Source organism: Vombatus ursinus, unplaced genomic scaffold, assembly GCF_900497805.2.
Source record: "Vombatus ursinus unplaced genomic scaffold, bare-nosed wombat genome assembly UNPS02009573.1, whole genome shotgun sequence".
NCBI classification, from domain to species: domain Eukaryota; kingdom Metazoa; phylum Chordata; class Mammalia; order Diprotodontia; family Vombatidae; genus Vombatus; species Vombatus ursinus.
The window spans coordinates 26,142,900-26,162,852 of NW_020949351.1; the positions used below are offsets into that span (position 1 = coordinate 26,142,900).

The following is a 19,953-nucleotide window of genomic DNA, read 5'->3' on the forward strand; positions in this document are numbered from 1 at the left end:
ACAAATATGTAGCAAAGAGAGGTAAATTAAGAAAGGCAGGATTCTGCTTCCCCCCTGCCCAAGTTATTAAAAGAAATAACCAAAATGCCTCATAAAGTACATATCCTCATAGGTTTAGAAATCATACATGTGTGTATGGACTCTGTGTGCCTGTAATGTCCCAGTTTAAAGTGGGAATTCAAACCACCACACACAGTGACCTTAGTTTTTAGAAAGAAAAAAAAAGTTTCCATTGCAAGGGTATTTTAGAGAAAAGTTAAATATAAGGGAAAAAGATCCTCCTTATTAAATTAAATTGTGGTATAACAGCTCACCACATCCTGTTGCAGTGGCATCTGATGTCAAGCAAAGGAAAGGTTCCTCTTTCAGGCTTCTGACAGGTACAGAGGGTCACATGTTACCTGCAATTCTCAGTACTATGTATTTTTATTTTGTGTCAGTGGAAAGGCTGAATAATAAGATGGAAAGTATCAGTAGATAGTAGGCATTGTAGGAAACTGTAGGTGTCAACTACAAAAGCAACCATATCAAAAAAGAGAAAACCACCTCCTCCCCCACCACCCACTACCCTTCTTTCCCCCCCCTCCCCCTGAAGACACAACAAAACTAAATAAGAACACCCAGTGGCAATTACATGCATGGAAGCCGAACGGTCCTCTAACAGAAGGATAATTAATCCATACCAGCTTCCAGAGCAAGCATTCAGGATTATGGGAACCATGGGCTTTCCTCTTAGTTTAGCAGTGATCTCATCCCTCAGTTTCCTATTTCTGTCTTTATTCCATTTGTGAAAGGTGTTCATGATCATACTTTCCTTCTGAGGATATTAGTAGGCTTATCACTCCATCATCAATCAATCAGTCACCATGCACTTATTAAGGTTTATGGTTCTGGAGAAGATCAGAGGCTTGCTGAGGCCATGCTCATCAAATGTGTTTGGCACTCAGTTTGTAGTGACTGATGCCAGCTCCAGATGTGTCCCTTGATCCTATAAAGTAAATTAGAAATAATGGTAAAGAGAATCGAGGACAAACATATCTTGTGGGTCTTCTGTGGTACTGTTGCTCAAACAGGTTGGCCATATCCAGGCTGGAATTTTGAATCCAGATTGTGATGGTAAGGAGTTAAGCAGTTCTGGGCAGAAGTGGCTTTTGACCTCATTCCATCAGTATTGAAAAGACTTTGGAAACCATCTGCCATCTTTCTTCCAAGGAAACCTTGCCTTCCTAGGGTTCTCGGTGGGAATACTACTGGACAGAGATGGATGGTGAGAAAACAGGTTCAGTCCCTAATCTTCGAGGATCCCACACTGCGGCATGTCACAGTCCCTGATTCAGGGAGGACCTAGACTGCACAGTGACATGCTGAATGATTTTTCCCCACTTACACCCACTTAAGGGTATTCCCTTCTAGCTTCAGGTGCATCAGTGGGCCGCAAGGGGAAGCCCACTTCTGATGGTTCTTCCCCTTTCATCTTTTCAAGCAGATGTTATTCCCACTCCCCCACTCCCCACAGTGCGTACATCACTGCTTAGTTAGTTTACAAAGCTAAAATTTTGGCATCTGATCTGCCAACTGCTTTCCTTCCATCTCCCATGTCATGTACCTCCAGCATGCCTCTCTCTTCCTTTCAACCTCTGATCTTACTAGAATGTTTCAATTTGAAATTAAATTGTGCTAAATCATGAAAGGGAAAGATGGCACAGATTCCTAGAGTGAAAGAATTGGAAAAAGTTTGTTCTGGCACTTTCAGATGATTTGGATCCTGAAGCCATCCCAAACAAGTGAAATTTTTGTTAAAGAATTTTAATTGAAAGTCACTTTATGAATTAATAGCATTTCCCTGGGGTTCGTACCACTTTCATAGATGTAGGCTTATTTATAAGGTAATTTCCCTACCTGTAGTTCTAATTCTTCTTTTCTCACTAACTTTGTTCCCCATCATCAAAGACCTAGCTTTTCTGCTGATAAAGAATAGACCTTTACCAAGTGCGGCAAATACATTGGTATTGATACACAGGAATCCTAGTTATATTCTATTGCACCTCACCTCCCTGCCTCAAACAGATAAAGTTTTTGTTCACTGAGAAAATACTCCAGACGTGAACTCCAGGGATTTGGGAGTTGAACCCCAGAATTGGCGGTACAAATTACTCATCAAAAATAAACAGGACACATTTATATGTAAATAGAAGCAAGACAGAGGAAGGAAAATGAAGTAACATTTCAAAAATTATCTCAAATTGTATTTTTGGTGTTTATTACATTCCTGAATCATGTAGCAGACTACTAAAAGAAGAATTTGGTGAACATAATCAGAAGTGGTTAGTTAGTTAAGAGAATGATTATGCAGGGGATAGTTTTCAAGTAAATACACGCAGATATGTGCTGCACAGAAGAGGAGGTGAGGGGGATTGCTTTTATTTTTGCTTTCACATGAGTGCATTGAAGTTGAACACTGAGCCGTGAGTTCTTTAGCCTTTTCATCAGAGTATGAGAAGTGGCCCAGTATGAAGGTTGCTGGCCTGAATCTTTTCTAGTGGATTGTACTCTGAAGAAATTATCCTCATGCCATCCTTGGAGAACCTGAGGTTTCATTCACCTATTTCTATCTGCATTTCTTTGTCACCTTTAGTATTTCTGGAAGTAACCAGGTCTCTAAGATGTCCCTAGGATAGATCTGGTAGTTAGGGAGAAAGAACAAATCAATGAATAAATGATTCATAAAGAGGAGCTCTGGTGGCTAGGGATTGTGACCGGCAAGTCTCGATCTGTTCACCGGCTTGATGTGTTTCAGATCCCTAGTCTATGAAACAGAGATCTGCTATTCTTAATAAAGTAGATTGCTACTCGAATACATTCTTGAAAACAACAATTTGCTCAGAGTAAGCATTTCGGGTAGGCAAGTAGCTAAGAAGGTTGGCTTCATTGATTCTTATCACCTTGTAAATGAATCAGTGGAGTTCAGGTCTATTTCTAGGAGGAATTCAGAATTACAAAATGGTGCCAGTTAACTGCCACAGGCTCATTTGATACAACTCCTGACCCTCCTGTACACATATTATTATTGTTATTCTTTTACAAGTGGCAGGGAGTTGAAAGGGATAGGGAGGGAGTATTGGGGGTGGTGGTGATGAAGTATTCAGCAACTAATTGCTCCAGGAAGTTGACTTTAGACAGCCCAGGGCCTCTGCAGAAAACACATGAGGTTTATCTGGATGGCCGTGCGCTCCGGCTCATGGGCAAAGGGAAATTTGGGCAGTTCCATGACGTACACAAGGGCTCCCCACCTCCAAATAATGTTAGGAAAATGAGAAGCAATGACAGTGGTATGATGGCATTTTCCCTATCTTAGAGCAAATCGCCTGACTGTGGTGGTAACTGGAGGTGGGGTGGAAAGAGAGAGAGGGGATGTTGTGCAGTTCACTGGAGCTGGCCTTTGCCAGGTTCGGTCATTTCCTGTCCATCTGCCAAAAATCACAAGCTGATAAATGGACATCATTTGAGTGTGGGAAACTGTGCAGCTTGACAATCTACAGGGAAATAAGAGAATGAAAGAAGAGGCGGGAGTAAAGAAAGCCGCTTAGTGGCAGTGTGACCATCATGCTGCCTGATGCTGAGAAAGAGATGAATGTTTTCTTTCTCTTCAAATGCTGACAAGATGGCACTTTTACTCCTTCTAACCTCAGTCTTCAGGAACAAGGAAAGGGGCACAACGCACCTGGCCTACGTGATATGACATGTAAAGAAGACGAGAGAGTCTCTGTTTATAAATATAATTAATGGGCTGACAGAGCTAGCAAAGAAGTTGAAAGTTTGAAACACACACACACACACACACACACACATGCCACCACCATGCTTTATGAAACCTCTGTATTACACAGTGGAAAATCAACATGTGTGTTCCTGTCCTGGAGAAGTAGCATTTCATCTTCCAAGCATCAAGTTTAACACCCGGCACCTCTACTTTGTACGTGCCATTGCATTGTCAAAAGGGCCAATTAATAACTGAGTTATGGACTATTCAATTTCATAAACATTACACACAGACTCCTGATTGGGCTCTCTGTTAGGTGCTGGGGATAGAAAGGCAAAAGTTGAAAGCATCTTTAACCCCGAAAAGAGACTTATATTCTACAGGGGCAAAGGGAATTGATGGGTGGAGGGTTGTGAGGGAGGATTGGGAAAACTAGATAAGCTTAAGGGTTCCGGTTCTAGGATAAGTATCCATTTCTAACTTTAATCTGCTGAGCTGAATCTCCAGCAAGTTGAATGTTTTGCATGTTCTGGCTAAACAGAGTAAATGGGCTTTAAAAAGTCAGAAACGTGTTGTTTTCATTAACTCTGTGACATACATTTCACACACTAAGCATATTTCAAAACTATGGGAGATGTGTTCCTTTGGCATTTCAAACTATATTAGTTGCTAACCACTTCATCTTAATAATTCTCCTCCTTTTTTTTCTCTTGTAGTAAATGAAATAATAAGAAACGACCTCTCCAGCACCAATGTCCACGCATAGCTTGCTTTGCAATATTGGAACTAGTTCAGAAGCCACATGGTTTCTCTGCAGCTGGCAGGTCAGCTGAATGAACTGAATTCATTACCTGGTACCACTTGGATCTTCCGACTTTACTGAAGGCTGGGAGCTGAAGATTTCTGTCATGTGTTAAAAAAAAAAAAAAGTAGCTCTTTAACTTCATCAGGAAAAAATATTCTGGAGAAAAACAAAGTCATCTCAAGAAAAAAGGGGGAGGATGCATGTGGAGGAAAAAACTGTGTGGTGGCACCTTTTTTGGGAGGAAATGGGGATACAACAGAATGATAGGTTGGACCCAGGCTTAATCTTTTTGGCACGGCTGGAATTCGATACTGGAAGTGCCTTATTTTACCAGATCATGGCATCAGAGCATCTTAGTAGGCTTTGAATTTGCTACCATATGAGTATTTGTAGGAGTAAAAACTATCAAAGATTTCATTGTTATGCTTAATCCTTTTCTAAATCAAAAGAATACTGCCCATGAGGGGTGGTGGGGGGAGAGACTACGAAGTTTCCTGAATGTACTTCGAACTTTTCCTCTGCTGTAATTGATGATTTCTTGCCTTATTCAGTGCATTTCAGAATCCTTCCAGTTTGTCATCTCAACTCTTTTATCATAGCCTTTTTTTTTCCTGTGCTAGTAAACCATAGGATTGTTAATCATAGCATGCTAAGATTTTTTATTTTAATCTAGCTTCAAACATAGCACAAGTCAGTTAAATAGCACAAAATAGATTGACGGACAAAACATTTGTTATCTATCTATTACATGATAGATCTTGCATTTGCATGTACATACATCTATAGGACATATATTTATGTATAACAAATAATCGAGTTGGTGATTGTCAGCCTTCAGCCCAGCAAGGGCACCAAGTTTAGCAATAATCAGTATCCATTTTAAGAAATGCATTTCAGAGTCCAAATCTGACTTTTCAGCTAAGTCTGTAAGGGGCCATCAGCCCACCAACAGATATGCATTTTTCTTGCCTCATGCAGTTAAACAAGCACTTTAGAAAGCCAGGAAAGATGCATACCAAGAACATGTTCTTTACCAAATGGCAAAAGATGAAAATAAGTGTAAATACCATTACAAAAGAGTGTAAAATATTTGTTCAGTTATAAGATTATTATTCCACAGAAGCCTTATAACTCTCTGCTTCATGAAAGAAAGATATTACCAAAAAACAATGTTTTAATATGCAGCGCTGTATAGGATATTTTCAAATTAGTTCATGTTAATGGAGCACCTAATAGGTTAGCTTAGCCTTTATTATTACTGCATTTTGTACAATGAACAGCTTATTCCACATTATTACTAGCAGTGACCTATTATTTCATATAATTCCAAAAAGAAAAAAAAAAAAAGCATGGTTTAATTAACAAATGTTTAACCTTAATATTGTGCCTTAGGAATTGATGCCCCCTTATGGAACATGCCTGTATTACACCCTCAGGTGGAGGTTGTAAATTACTACTTAAATGCAGTGTCATCAAATGGAACAACTTTTTTTGCAGAAAGAATCACCTTTTCACATATTTGTCTGTATAATTATGTCTTACTTTTCTTAAAAAAAAAATAGAGAACCCAAAAGCCATATTTGTAACATTTGCACATAACTGTGAAGAGCTGAGAATAGAATATGGCTGTTTGTAGATACTGGGCAGTTACCACACCTGCTAGCAAGCTATATTATTCCTTACCTGTTTATTCCCAGTTATTTACCCAGTACTTAGCATCATAAGAGTTGCATGAAACATGTTCTGTAGATGGCCATTTTAAAGTGAAAACTTGGATAGTCGTGTAAGCTATCTTTGTAGTTAGAAATTAGATCCAAATAAAGCAATCTATTATATATATTATTATTATTTGCTGGACATTAGTCTAAGAGTGATTCATTTTCTCTTGAAAAATTCTACCTTTTTCTTCCTTCTAGAATCATGGAAAGAAGCTATTTCTTATAGGAAACATTGTTTATTGTGTATATGTATATATCTATTTCAGAAGTCCTTTCAAAAACCCCATAGTTGTTTGCAACCTACTGCAATCTGCTAATATGATCATTTTAATATGGACTTGAATGGCCTTTGCCAAAAGATTCGTTACCTTTCTCTTCTCTCTATGTTGAGAAGAAATTGCTGCCAAGGAGAGAAATGTATGTATGATACAGTTCTCAGATGTGATCCACTGGGGGCTTCAGAAACATTGGTAAAGGAATAGCAGAGCTTCCACTTATGCCAAGTATTTTTGCTTTCAAGTGTATGCTGGGTGAGGCTTTGACCACACACATGCACACACATAAGCCAGCAATCCTTTCACAACATCACTCTCAGGCTTAAAAATATCACTTCTTCTTTCTCAGATACTTCTCTGCTTCTTGAAGCTAGACTCACCTCCCCATCCCCCATGCCTCCTCCAACTTGAAGCTTTGGGTGGGCAGATGTTACATGGCTGTTCCCAAGTGAAATATGAAATGTGGACTCCTCACCAGTAATTATTATTTCTAATCATTGGCCAACTACAACACTTCACTTCTTTACTCTCACTTTTTAGCGAAAACCAAGAGTCCCAGGAACTAGTCACAAGGGAGTGTTAGTCTGGGGATTCTAAACGATAGCATGTGATCTCCCCACCAGTGTGGCTCATAAACCCTCCACACTTGATCCTGGGCTATTCTTCTCTATATCTTTATATAAATTCTCCACAGAGGATACACCCAAAGTACTGGAGGTCCTCCTCTGTTTCTTTTAGTACCTCAAAGTTATTTCTGTGGTACTCATCATACAAGTCTTAAATAATGTTTTTGATACTCCTTGATTCCCCAATCATTTGACCACATGCAGCAGCCTACTTATGTCTGCCATTTGTCTTTTCAATTGTTTTTGCTTTTTTTGGTGAGGCAATTGGGGTTAAGTGACTTGCCCAGGGTCACACAGCTAGTAAGTCATTTGTCTTTTTCATTGCCCTTTGGGCTACCTCCGATTTTGAGTCCTCTGAGATGGTGGATGGCACTCCAAGATTCATAGGCAGCACCAGGAGAATATTGCTGTTAGAGAAGAGATTCTGTGGCAACAAGCAGCTTGGGATCATGTTTGGTCACAGGGATCTAATGAAATCACAAATATTCACTGAGCTATCCCTGTATTTGCTGCTATGCAAAGCAAAATCAGCAACTCTTTGGAAGGTCTGGTCCTCAGCATGACAAAGGGAAGAATTCATCAATGGAGAAGATACAGAGGAGAGGATACCACGTAGAGGGCAGGGTATAACACTGCTCTACTCTCTTGTTAACCAATTCATTGAGCACCTAGTACCGCTGGCATTATACTCAGGGAACCCTCAGAAGGTTCCAGCCCAAACTCCAGTGCCTACTGAAGCATGACAGAATCCTAAAATGCTAGAAGCCAAAATGACCCAAAGGGCTAAAGTCCTATGAGGCACAACAGAGGGAGAGATTGAGGTAGGCAAGTTCAGGAAGATTCCTACAATTCCTTGTCAAGACAAGCTCATTATCTTCACATCTGCTCATGATATTTGAGAACAGACCAACATCACAGAGGCGGGTTAAAAACTCACGTTGGGGAACTGTAGCTTCTTTTCCTATCAATGAAGAACAGAGTAGAAACTGTGCTTGAAAGTGGGCTTAATTGGGGGTGGGGTGGGAGGTATCATTTGTTTCTTTTAAATCTTTTCTTTCAGAAAGATCAATATTAGCATTCTATGTTACTGAAATATGTTTTTAAATATAGAAATTGAATTTTAGATTCTACATACTTGACACCATCATCTATCATTAGAGCTGAAAGAGACCTAAGAAACCATAGTGTGCAAGATGTTTGTTTTGCTGCAGGGGAAACTGAGGTCCAGAGAGGAGAAAGCTGAGGTTATGAAACCATTCTCAGTGGCTGAACTGGGGACTAGAAACCAGTTCTCAATTACTCCAAGGCCAGGCAACTTTCCATGCTTTCTCTTGCTATTTCTATGTGGTTTTGCCTTAACCTATTTCTTAGTTTCATGTGCCTTTTGGGTTAGTTTTTTTATAAGTCACAGGATCACAGATCCAGAATTAGAAGGAATCTTAGAGGACATCTAGTCCAATTCCCCCATTTTTCAGATGGGAAAGCTGATCCTGGGCTAGTCTTGTCTATATCTTTATATGCAGATTAAGGGAATTCTGGCAAAGTCAAAGGCTTCCGTTAAGTCTCAACTAAAATTCTACCTGTATATAAGGAGGTTAAGTGAATTACCCAGGTAGTGTCAGAGGTAGGATTTAAACACATATTCTGACTCCAAAGCACTTTATCTCATGCTCTGTAGCATGTTATCTCCAAGGAAATCACTTTTAGCAAGATCAGTCTGCCCATAAGGGAGAAAAGTGAGTGATCTGAATTCGAGATAAAATACTATATGTTGGTTTTGGTTTGGCTTTGGGGTTTTTTTTCCCCTTCAGCAAAAGGAAAGTATGGGTTTAACCTAATCTGGTTGAACTTTTGGAGTCATTTCATGAACTATTGTGTTTGCTTGCAATAGCTCATTCCACTAAATGATCCATTGGGAAACCTCAAAGATATGGGTTCTTAGAATTTGTTCAACACCTTGACAAACCAGGAAGCAGCCGGTCACACTACAAGACCACAGTTGCTAACCTGGTTTTCTTCCATTTTGTTCCTGTTTGGCAAGAGAGATGAAACTGCGATTCTGAGTCTACCTGAGTTGGACAAATATCATTCTGAAAAGCGCTTGCTTGATAATACCAAATTTGGCCCAGTAACCAGCCCAAGTCCAGAGCTGTAACCACGAGAGTTCAGGATCTCTGTGCTTGAGATATTCTGGAAAATGGACTCTTTGAATCTCAAGCAGACCTGCAAGATCCCTTGCTGCCAGGCTTCTGGAGGGCCCTTTCTCATCCTCTCTCTACACACAGACAACTGTTGCCCTCTCCAAGGTGCATCTGTACTCTGCGATACTCTAAGCCAATGGTAGCTTCCATTTCAGCCAACTCAGTGCTATATCCTAAAAAGTACTAAGGGACTGTCTAGAAAGAGAGGGTCTCTCTTCATGTTTAATTAAAGATTAAAAAGGAGAAATAGTTCTACATTGGGTTGAGAGAGGCTAAAGTGAAGACAATAAGAATAGGTAGAGGAAGGTTATTACCTAGAAGAAGGAAACAGTAAGTTAAGATGGGTGTGTTGGGATGACTATTGGGTGGAATCCTTGATGCATCTTAACAGAGACAACTCTGGGTTGTTAGGGCAACTAAGTGGCATGGTGGATAAAGTGCTGGGCCTGGAGTCAAGAGGACCTGAATTCAATGCAGTCTCAGATATTAGTTGTGTGACCCTGGGCAAGTCACTTAATCCTATTTGTTTCGATTTCCTCATCTGTATGAGGAATGAGCTGGAGAAGAAAATGCAAACCAGTCCAGTATCTCTGCCCAAAACCCTAAATGGGGGCACAACTGAATAACAGTAACAACTGGGTTGTTATCTGAATCCCAATGAAACTACAAGAAATACCTTTTGTTCAAAGTTCTTTATGTCAAAGGAAAATCAATGTATTCCAGAATTACTTAATATTCACTCATAATGAAAACCAAAAGCAAATCCCCCATGTTCTCTCTCTCTCTTTCTCTCTCTCCCCTCTCTCTCTCACTGTCCTGGATTCCCTCATCAAGATGAAACCTTTGAGGAAATCTGCAGTTTAAGTCACTTGGAAGAAGCCAATGGACCTCCCACATGACAGTCTGTTAGATTATCCCACATATAGCACAGTTAAATAATTGGAAAATACTTTGGCAGAAAAAGAAATCAAACTCCTCATTGAATTCAAACAGGGGACGCCGGGTTCACCTATGTGTGAAACACTTTTCACACAAATTACACTGTGGACCTTTCACACAGAGTGATTTCTTTACTTTGGAAAAAGATCATCAGCCTGGCATTTCCTCCATTTCTCTTCTTCCCCAGGTCCCACAAAAAGCTGAGAATCCCTTCCATACATTAGAGCCCTCTTTGTACGTGTGAGGAAACTGAGGCTCAGAATGTGATTGTGTGATTTGCCCAAAGTAAGAAAGCTAACTAGTTAGTGGCAGAGTGGAGATTATAACCCTGGTTCCCAGACTTATAGGCACTGGGTTTTTTCACCCTACTGTCTGACTATAGCTGAATGGGGAAAGCCATTAGTAAATTTGCCTTGTCTCCCTCACTCTCTTTGACCCCAGCAGTTTTCAGATCTGAAAAGTCCTCTCTGAAAAGTGCTAATTCAGGCTTTGCTTTTGTAGATGGCTAAGTGTTCTCTTGTACAACATTAAGTCATAATTCTAGAGCTGGAGGAGACTGTCTAGTCCAACCCCATTTTATTGAAGAGGAATTAGAACCCCAGTGAAATTAGGTGATTTGCCCAAGGTCTTGAACCCAGCTCCTATGACCTCAAATCAGCTACAGTCTCAGGTTAATGGATTTATTTATTAAACCACTCTAGGCTCTAACAACAACCACTCCATTTTAAGAAAAGAGGAAAAAAGTGGGGCACAGTAAGATCATGTTTTAGTGTTGTTTAAATGAGCAGATATCACATCTGGAAGTGGAACAAGACACTTCATCTCTCAGCTCCTGACATTTTCTCTGACTGTAGCCCATGCCTGGAACAGCCTCCCTACTCTGCTCTGACCACTGACCTCCCTGGCTTCCCTTAAGCCCCCAACTAAAATCCCACCTTTTAGAGGCAGCCTTCCCCAACCCCTCTTAATTCCAGTGCCTTCTCTCTGTTAATTATTTCCTATTTATCCCGTATATAGCTTGCTTTGTATACATTTGTCTGCATATTATTTCCCCCATTAGATTGTAAGATCCTTGAGGGCAGGCAATGTCTTTTGTCTCTTTTTGTGCCCCCAGTGCACAGTGCTTGGTACCCAGTAGGCATGTAATAAATGTTTACTGATTGATGGATTGGATGAGGACTCAAGATTTAAATCTTGCTTATGGTAACTGCAGGGCCTATTTCTAGTCTCACAGGTGAATTACAGACCCTGATTTTGACTATTATAGAAAGAATTGGGGTGACTCTCCAATACTCTTCTTTTTCTCCCCCATTTCTGTCGCATCAGTTTTCCGAATGGTTCTGTCTTCATTACAGAATTATTTTTATTACCAAACCTGCTAGGTATATTCTGAATGCTATGGATAAGTTCACTTACCTTGGCAGGATACTTTCCAGGGATATACACATTGATAATTAGGTTAACACATGAATTGCCAGAACTAACTCATTGTTTGAGAGGCTCCCAAGGAAAGTGTGGGAGAGAAGAAGTATTAGGCTGCCTACCAAACTGAAAGTCTACAGAGCCATTTGCTGACCTCATTGGTGCAACCTGGACAGTATATTAGCGCCATGTCAGGAAATTGAATAACTTGCATTTGAATTGTGTTAGAAAAGTTCTGAAGATCACCTGGCAGGATAAGATACCAGACACTAAGGTCCTTTCTCAAATTAAACTGTCAAGCATTCAAACTCCACTGCAGAGAGTGCAACTACAATGGGCTGGCCATGGTTTGAATGACATAAGTATGTTTGCCTAAAAGACTATTTCACAGAGAGCTCACACAAGGCAAGCACTCACAGGGAGGCCAGAAGAAGTGATATAATGACACTCTCAAGATCGTTCTGAAGAACCTTGTAATCAATTGAATGACATAGGAGACACTGGCAAAGGACTGCCCAGTATGGCATGCCTGCATCAAAGAAGGCACTGTGCTCCATGAGCAAAGCAGAAATGAAGTAAATCAAAGGAAATGTGCAATGTGCAATTTTAGAGACATCCTTACTCCAAATGTTCATATGGACTATTTATGTCCAACCTATGGTAGAGACTTTTGAGCTCATATTGGTCCGATTAGTCACATTTGGACACACTGTACCTTGGCCCAAATATAGTGATGTCACTTTGGTCTTCTTTGAGCCCAAAGGACAACAACTAACCAGGTATATGGGATAAGCAAAATTAAGTGATTCTGATCTGCTCAGCCCTCCCCACTTACTCTGTAGCTGCTGAGCTTGCAACATTAAAATATTTAATATGTCTAATGGGGGTAAATCTGCCTGGTCATTCCCTACCCCCCCAATCACCCTACATCATCCAAGGCTGATCAACCAGAATTCACTCAACTGGCTCAGTAGAATGTCTCTTCTAAAGACTTCCTACCAAATAAATGAACTATGCTATGAATGAGATAAAACACAATGTTTGAAAAGACTGAACTGGCATTTTCATAGCCTTCAGAACTATCAGAAAATCAGCTCTACAGTTGTAGGTTGAGCCGCTTGGTCAGTGATCACTGACCTTTTTGATACTTCCCCCTACAATCCAACCAATTCAAAGCTGACTTCAGCTCCAGGAACAGGCAAATTAGAATCTGAGATAAATACAGGCATTTCAGCTAAGAATCTGAGAAACCATTGTCCCAAAAGCAAGAATATCCAATCTTAAAACTCCATGGGAGAAATAGCCTTTCATTTCTGCTGTTTCACTAAAAATTCATTCTTGTAATGGTAGATTTCCAATGCTACATTGTGCTTATATTACATACCTGCATACATACACAAATACATATACATTGATGTATGTATGTAAAGCCTCACCTATAAGACATCCTGGCTGTGTAACCCTGGGCAAGTCACCTATCTTGGTTCTCTAAAGCTATAAGGTGCAGAAAAGCAATGATCAGCATTACTAGAAGAATCTTCCTCAGTTGGGAGTTCCCTCTATCAATGAAATCACAGGTATAATGACTTCCAAATAAGATGACAAGATGTTAGGATGTAGTTAGGATGTAGGTGGGGTACCTATGGCCTTCTAGGCCTTTGGGTGTGGCCTTTTGACTGAGTACAAGTTTTACAAAACAGATCTTTTATTAAGGGGATTTGTTCTGTGAAGTTTGGATTTAGTCAAAGGCCCACATTTGAGGACCTAGAGGGCCATGTGTGGCCTTGAGGCTACACATTCCCCACCCCTGAATTGTAAGGGAACCCAGCTTCCCAAGAAATATCCCAGTGAAGTTCTAAAAAATGCACTAGAAAGAACAATGATCAAAGAAAGCCAGAGACATGATTATAAGCTCCTCCATCCAATCCAGGACTACACAAGGAAACAAACAGCAAGCTGAGAAGGTTCTAAGCAGGGACAAGCCAAAAGGCTCAATGCTCAAACATCCTGGATCTGTAGCAAGAGACAGGACCAAACTAGCACCCAGCATAAGACACAAGCAGCCCAGGCCCAAGACCCAGAAGTAGAAAGAATCAGGACAAGACCCGGGAAACAAAGCACCTAGGATCTTACAGGGGGACTGCTACCAGCAGAATCAATAATACTTTACTGAATAGCTATATGGTACAATGGATAGAGTGTTGGGCCTGAAGTCAGGAAAATCTGCATTCAAATCCAGGTATTTACTATCTGTGTGATTGATTGGACAAAGATTCAAGATTTAAATATTGCTTATAGCAACTGCAGGGTCCATTTCTTGTCTTATAGGTGAATTTCAGTCTCTGGCTTTGTCTACTATCATAGAAAGAACTGGTGTGACCTTCCCGTACTCTTCTCTTTCTGCCCCATTTCTGTTTCTCCCATGGACAAGTCATTAACCTCTCCTTTCTTCCTCATTGGGTCCCGTTAGGGTCACAAGGAATGGAGCATTGGCTCCTATTTAAGAGGGAAGCAGAAAAGGGGTAGAAGCCAAAACCTAAGTTGAACCACCAGGAGATTGTGTGAAAACCTAGGAATTCCCACAGAAGGGAAAGGTCTAGTCTTACCTAGAGCATCCATGATCAAGTAGGGCCTGTTTTCACCATCCAAGAGGATGGAAGGGAACAGAGGTTGACTCAAGAACAAACACTAATCCAGAGCTTTTGATAAAATTCAACACTCATTTCTGTTAAAAATAAAACATTAAAATGAATAGGAATAAATGGATTGTTCTTTAATATGGTTAAATAGTGTCTACCCAAACCAAGACGTAACATTGGATGTAATGATAACAGGTTAGAAGTATTTTCAGTAAATTCAGGGCTATATTCATGCACTTTTGGTTGATTTATAAACTGATACAGTCATTCTTGAAAGTAATTTGGAACCATACATAAAAATTCACTAAAATACTGTTTGACCTAATAAAACCACTATTAGACCTATATTCCCAAAGAAATCAAAGAAAGAAGAAAAACACCTACATGTACAAAAATGTTTATAGCAGCTCTTTTTTCTTATAGCAACAAACTGGAAATTAAAGAGGGCTCTATTGGGGAATGGTTAGACAAGTTATCATATTTAAATGTAATGGAATATTATTATATTGTAAGAAATAACAAAAAGATGATTTCAGAGAAAGCTGGGAGCACTTGCATGAACTAATGCAGAGTGAACTGAGCAGAAATAGTATACAGTAATAATAACTTCTTAAGAAGGAAAAAAAAACAACATTAAAAGATTTAAAAACTCCAGTCAATGCAATGACCAACCATGATTCCAGTGGAACAATGATGAAATATGCTACCCACCTCCTGACAGAAAAAATTCACAGTACAGAATGAAACATACATTTTCAGATATGACCAATGAGGGAATTTTTTTTCCCTTGACCATGCATCATGTGTAATCCTCTCTCTTTTAATTGTACTTTGTATAAGGAAATGTTTGGGGAAGGGGTGTTAAGTTCAGAATAATTCTTTTAAAAGAAATCATATGTCAATTCCCTATTCTTATCCCTATATGTAGATATGAAAGGCAGTATGGTATGGTAGAGAGAGACCTGGCCTAAGACCTAGGCCAAAGCCATACCTCTGACACATATTGATTGTCTGACTCCGGCCAAGTCACTTAACATCAAAATACCTTGAGCAATTATTTAAGAATCTAAGAGCAAGTCTTTTATTTATTTATTTATTTTTAGGCAATGGGGTTAAATGACTTGCCCGGGGCCACACAGCTAGTACGTATCTGAGGCCATATTTGAATTCCTGACTCTAGGGCCGGCACTATATCCACTGTACCACCTAGCTGCCCCAGAAAAGGTCTTGATCTACATTGGTATTGGGAATTTCCTTACTAGGAGTTCCTTATAATACATGAAATCACAGGTCTTGTCCTATATCTATCTATCGATCCATCTATCAATGGATAGATGGATCGATAGATATAAGACATACACACACACACACATACACACACTTTCAAACCACAATATGAAATGCCCTCTTTCATATTCAGCTCAATTCACTCTATTAGTAATTACCCTTCTCTCTTTTCCAGAGATATAGAGATAGATAGATAGATAGATAGATAGATAGATAGATAGATAGATAGATAGATAGATAGACAGGGATATATATCTATATCTATCTGTCTATACATACTCATACACATACATATATACATATATCATAAGTTTTTGTGTGTATATATGTATGTATGCACACACACACATTTTTTTTCAGGTACCCAATAAATGCATTGGGGATTTGAAGGTGAATCTATACAATACTTTTGATATCAGAAACCTAAGTAAGAGCTATGGAACTGGGACACTCGGCATCTTATAGCACATTCAAACAATATGGCTATCATTTAGAGAATGTATGTTTTTCAGAGGCTCTCATAAATTTCTTTATTTCTAATTTCAAAAGATTTTCTGACTTAACAGTCACAGGGAATATGTATTTTGTTTTTTAAGGGTCTCTGTGCCAGCCCTTACATAGGCTTATTCCTCGCTCAGATTATCTCCAATTTTATCAGAAATACAGCACACACCAGAATTCTTCACAACTGTCAAACCTGACCTGTAGGTCTGGACTTTCACATAGGTTGAGTGGACAACCATCTATATGGTGCAATATTAGCAGTATATAGGTTGGTTGTCACAAAATGTACCTTTCTCACTCCCTAGCTGATGCATGAAATTCTACCCTGAAAACTTTGATGCCTGTCAAAATGTAACCGCTTTTATGAGGGATAACACATAAATTATTAGTAGTCATTTACACTTCAGTATGAATAAGTTCATTCTTTCTTGAAAGCAGATTTTAATAGAGAAGAGAAAGAAGAGTACCTTTTTCTGAAGAGAAAAGAGGATATGTAATTGGGAAGGTGAAAGCAACAAAAACAAATTTAAAATTGTTGATGAAAATCAGCCCTTAGATGCTCTTTAACTAGGACCAATGAAATTGACTAGTCAAAAACTAGGTTCCAAGTTTTTGTTTTCATTGCTCTGGTGTGGATGTGGATGACAGTATTTATTGTCTTCCCTGACAAGAAATGCTCTAGGGGATTGGCTAATCCTAGAATTGGGAGCATGACTAGAGTTCTAGGTGATGTTCCAGTGACAAAATTCTTGGCTGAGGTTTTCCATTTGACAAGATGCAGTCTCTGGTGTCACAAGACAGCTGATACACTGCACTCATCCCTTTCCTGGAATCCCCTTTTCTCTTGGGCATGAAGTCTGAAACCAGACTGGGTCATACAAAGTATCTATAACTACAGCCTTCTGTTTCTCATGGTGGCACCAATGGAAACATGCTACAGGTTAAGAAAAAAGGAACCTTTTTGTGCTGGCCTCTGAGAGAGCTAGAAGAGAATTCTGTGTGTGTGTCTGTGTCTGTGTCTGTGTCTGTGTCTGTGTCTGCATGTGTCTGTGTGTGTGTCTGTGTCTATGTCTATGTATTCTCAGTTTGCAAACTGACCTCTGTGTTACTATCCACATGGCCAAAGCCTTTCTGTTCTTTGACACCAAGAAGTAACATTCACAATATATGGAATTATGGAATTCTAGAGCTGGCAGTCCCATGGAGATCATCCAATCCAATTTCATTTTATAGATGAAGAAATCAAGAGCCCAAAAGGTGAAGTCACCTATTCAAGGTCACACAGGGACAAAACCTAAGAACATACCCATATCCGCACATATAAACAAATAGTTGCACACATGTTCTTTCAAACCCCAACATGAAACACCGCCTCTCTTATTCAGTTAAGTTCAGTTCATTAGTAACTGGCTTTCTTCCTAATCCTCACATGATGCTTCATCTTCTATCTTTGTACTAGGTTATCCCTGATGACTAGGATGCACTCCCACTCTCTTCTCACCTTCACCCCATAGAGTCCTTCTCTTTCTTCCAAACATAGCTCAATCATCACCTTCTATGTATATATATATTACATGTATATATATATGTATATTTATACATGTGATATATGCATATGTGTGTTTGCATGCATATACATTTCAATTTGCATTCTGAGTATATCACTTCTCTGCCAGAGGAGAGGGGAAATAATAGCATGTTTCATCATGAGTCCTCAAGTTGCTCCCACTGTGTTGACCAAAGTTCTTATGTCTTTCAAAGATAACAAACATACTTGCCTAAGACTTGCCCAAGTTGAAGACTGGAGACCACTAATGAGCCTACAATCATGGCAGTTCAAGGGAGGCTTCTACATACAAGCAACCTAGTCTTGCAAATAGGTTCCCAAAAGTCTCTCAGCCCACAGCAGCTTTAATTTAATTTAATTTTTTAAATCTTTTTCTTTTTTGGCCAGGCAATGGGGGTTAAGTGACTTGCCCAGGGTCACACAGCTAGTAAGTGTTATGTGTCTGAGGCCAGATTTGAACTCAGATCCTCCTGAATGCAGGGCCAGTGCTCTATTCACTGCGCCACCTAGCCGCCCTCAAGTAGCATCTTTGGAAGAATGTTAGTGCTAAGAAGGCAGGTTTTGCCAGCACAGGGAAGGCTGTATAATATAGCATTCTCTCTTCTGCCTTTTCAATTCTGGACTTAGCTCATTGTCCATCTCCACAACACTCATACAAAATACAGGTAAACAGTGGACAACTCCAGTTGTCCTACTGTATATCATAATCTGAGTAATAGTCATAATTTATCAACTTGGTTTTTCCTATCTGTATTACCACAATACCTGCTATGTTTATTATTATTTTTTTAATTACAAAATTTTTTGATATGGTACAGCAGGCTTAAAGTTGCTTCTCCAATAAGTAGTCACTAATTATATTAGAACCCTACAAGATTCCTTGATGGATATACCCATAGAATTAACTTTTTTTTTCCAATGACTCTCTATCAGTATTAAAAGTATGGCATAAAACAGTGAGAATAGCTTTGACAAAGGTATTTGACACCCTGATGGAGGATGGAAGAGCCCAATGAAAGGATTACCTGTAAAGACTGAGGTTGTTCAGATATTCTTGTTTGCACATGATATAATATTAATTGCACTCAGTCTTAAGATACTGCAGGACTTCCTCATGAGATTCATGCCCAGTTAACAGATTAGATTTATAATCAACACAGGAAAAAATAAGCACTCATATGTGGTCATTAAAAACAATTTATTATTTTGGTTTTAAACATAAAAGCCAAACTAACAAAGCATAGTATTTATCAAAACAGAAAATGACTCATACCCTCCCCTACCATCTCCCCCAGTTTCCTGCACTTATTTCATGTGCCGTTGAAGATTTTCACTGGTAGATTGTTGAAGCAATTTGTTATGGGCCACTACTACTTCCTGCAGTCTCCTCACCATGCCTCTGCTCTCTGACCATCACTCCTGGTTCCCCCTTTTGCCTTATCTTTACAACAACCAAACCACCACAGTTACCATTACCTATAGTCTCCTTGCCATGAACCTGCTTAGGTAGCCTCTATCCCCCTACTTCCCAACACTGCTTAATATTATTCCCCCATAGAAAGTAAGCTTCTTGAGGGCAAGGACTGTCTTGTCTTCTTTTATTTGTATCCTCAGCACTTAGCACAGTGACTGCCACATAGCAAGCACTTAAGAAATTCTCTTCTCTTCTCTCTCTCTCTCTCTCTCTCCTCCTCCTCCTCTTCCTTCTTTTTCTCTCTCTCTCTGTCTCTCTCTCCTCTCTGTCTCTCTCTTCTCTCTCTGTCTCTCTCTTCTCTCTCTGTCTCTCTGTCTCCTCTCTCTCTGTCTCTCTGTCTTCTATCTTCTCACTCTCTTTTCTCTCTCTTTTTGTCTGTCTCTCTCCTCTCTCTGTCTCTCTCTTCTCTCTCTCTCTCTATCTTCTATCTTCTCTTTTTCTCTCTCTTCCTCCTCCTTCTCCTTCTCTCTTCTTTTTCTCTCTCTCCCTCTCCCTCTCTCTCTCTCTCTCTCTCTCTCTCTCTCTCTCTCTCTCTCTCTCTCTCTCCCTCTCTCTCTCCTCTTTCACACCACACATAATACACACACACACGCACACTCAGATATTTTGGAATGCTTTATATTTCTTGGGCAAGCATGAAGCAACTAGAAAAAATGACAGGACTAAATATTTTACTTCTAGTAAGTATAAGCAGAGATGATTTTGCAGCAATCTATATAGGATGCACATTATTTGT

General features: G+C 39.6%; 1 protein-coding gene across 1 annotated transcript in view; it reads left to right on the forward strand.

Moving 5' to 3' along the window:
- The window catches only part of NFATC1 (nuclear factor of activated T cells 1), a 201,498-nt gene extending 195,076 nt beyond the window's left edge, over positions 1 to 6,422 (forward strand). Inside the window, exon 11 of the mRNA XM_027852466.1 lies at positions 4,477 to 6,422. Within this exon, the coding sequence (XP_027708267.1) occupies positions 4,477 to 4,479 (3 nt within the window). The 3' untranslated portion in view covers positions 4,480 to 6,422. The remainder of the gene's footprint in view (positions 1 to 4,476) is intronic.
- Positions 6,423 to 19,953: the final 13,531 nt, after the last annotated feature.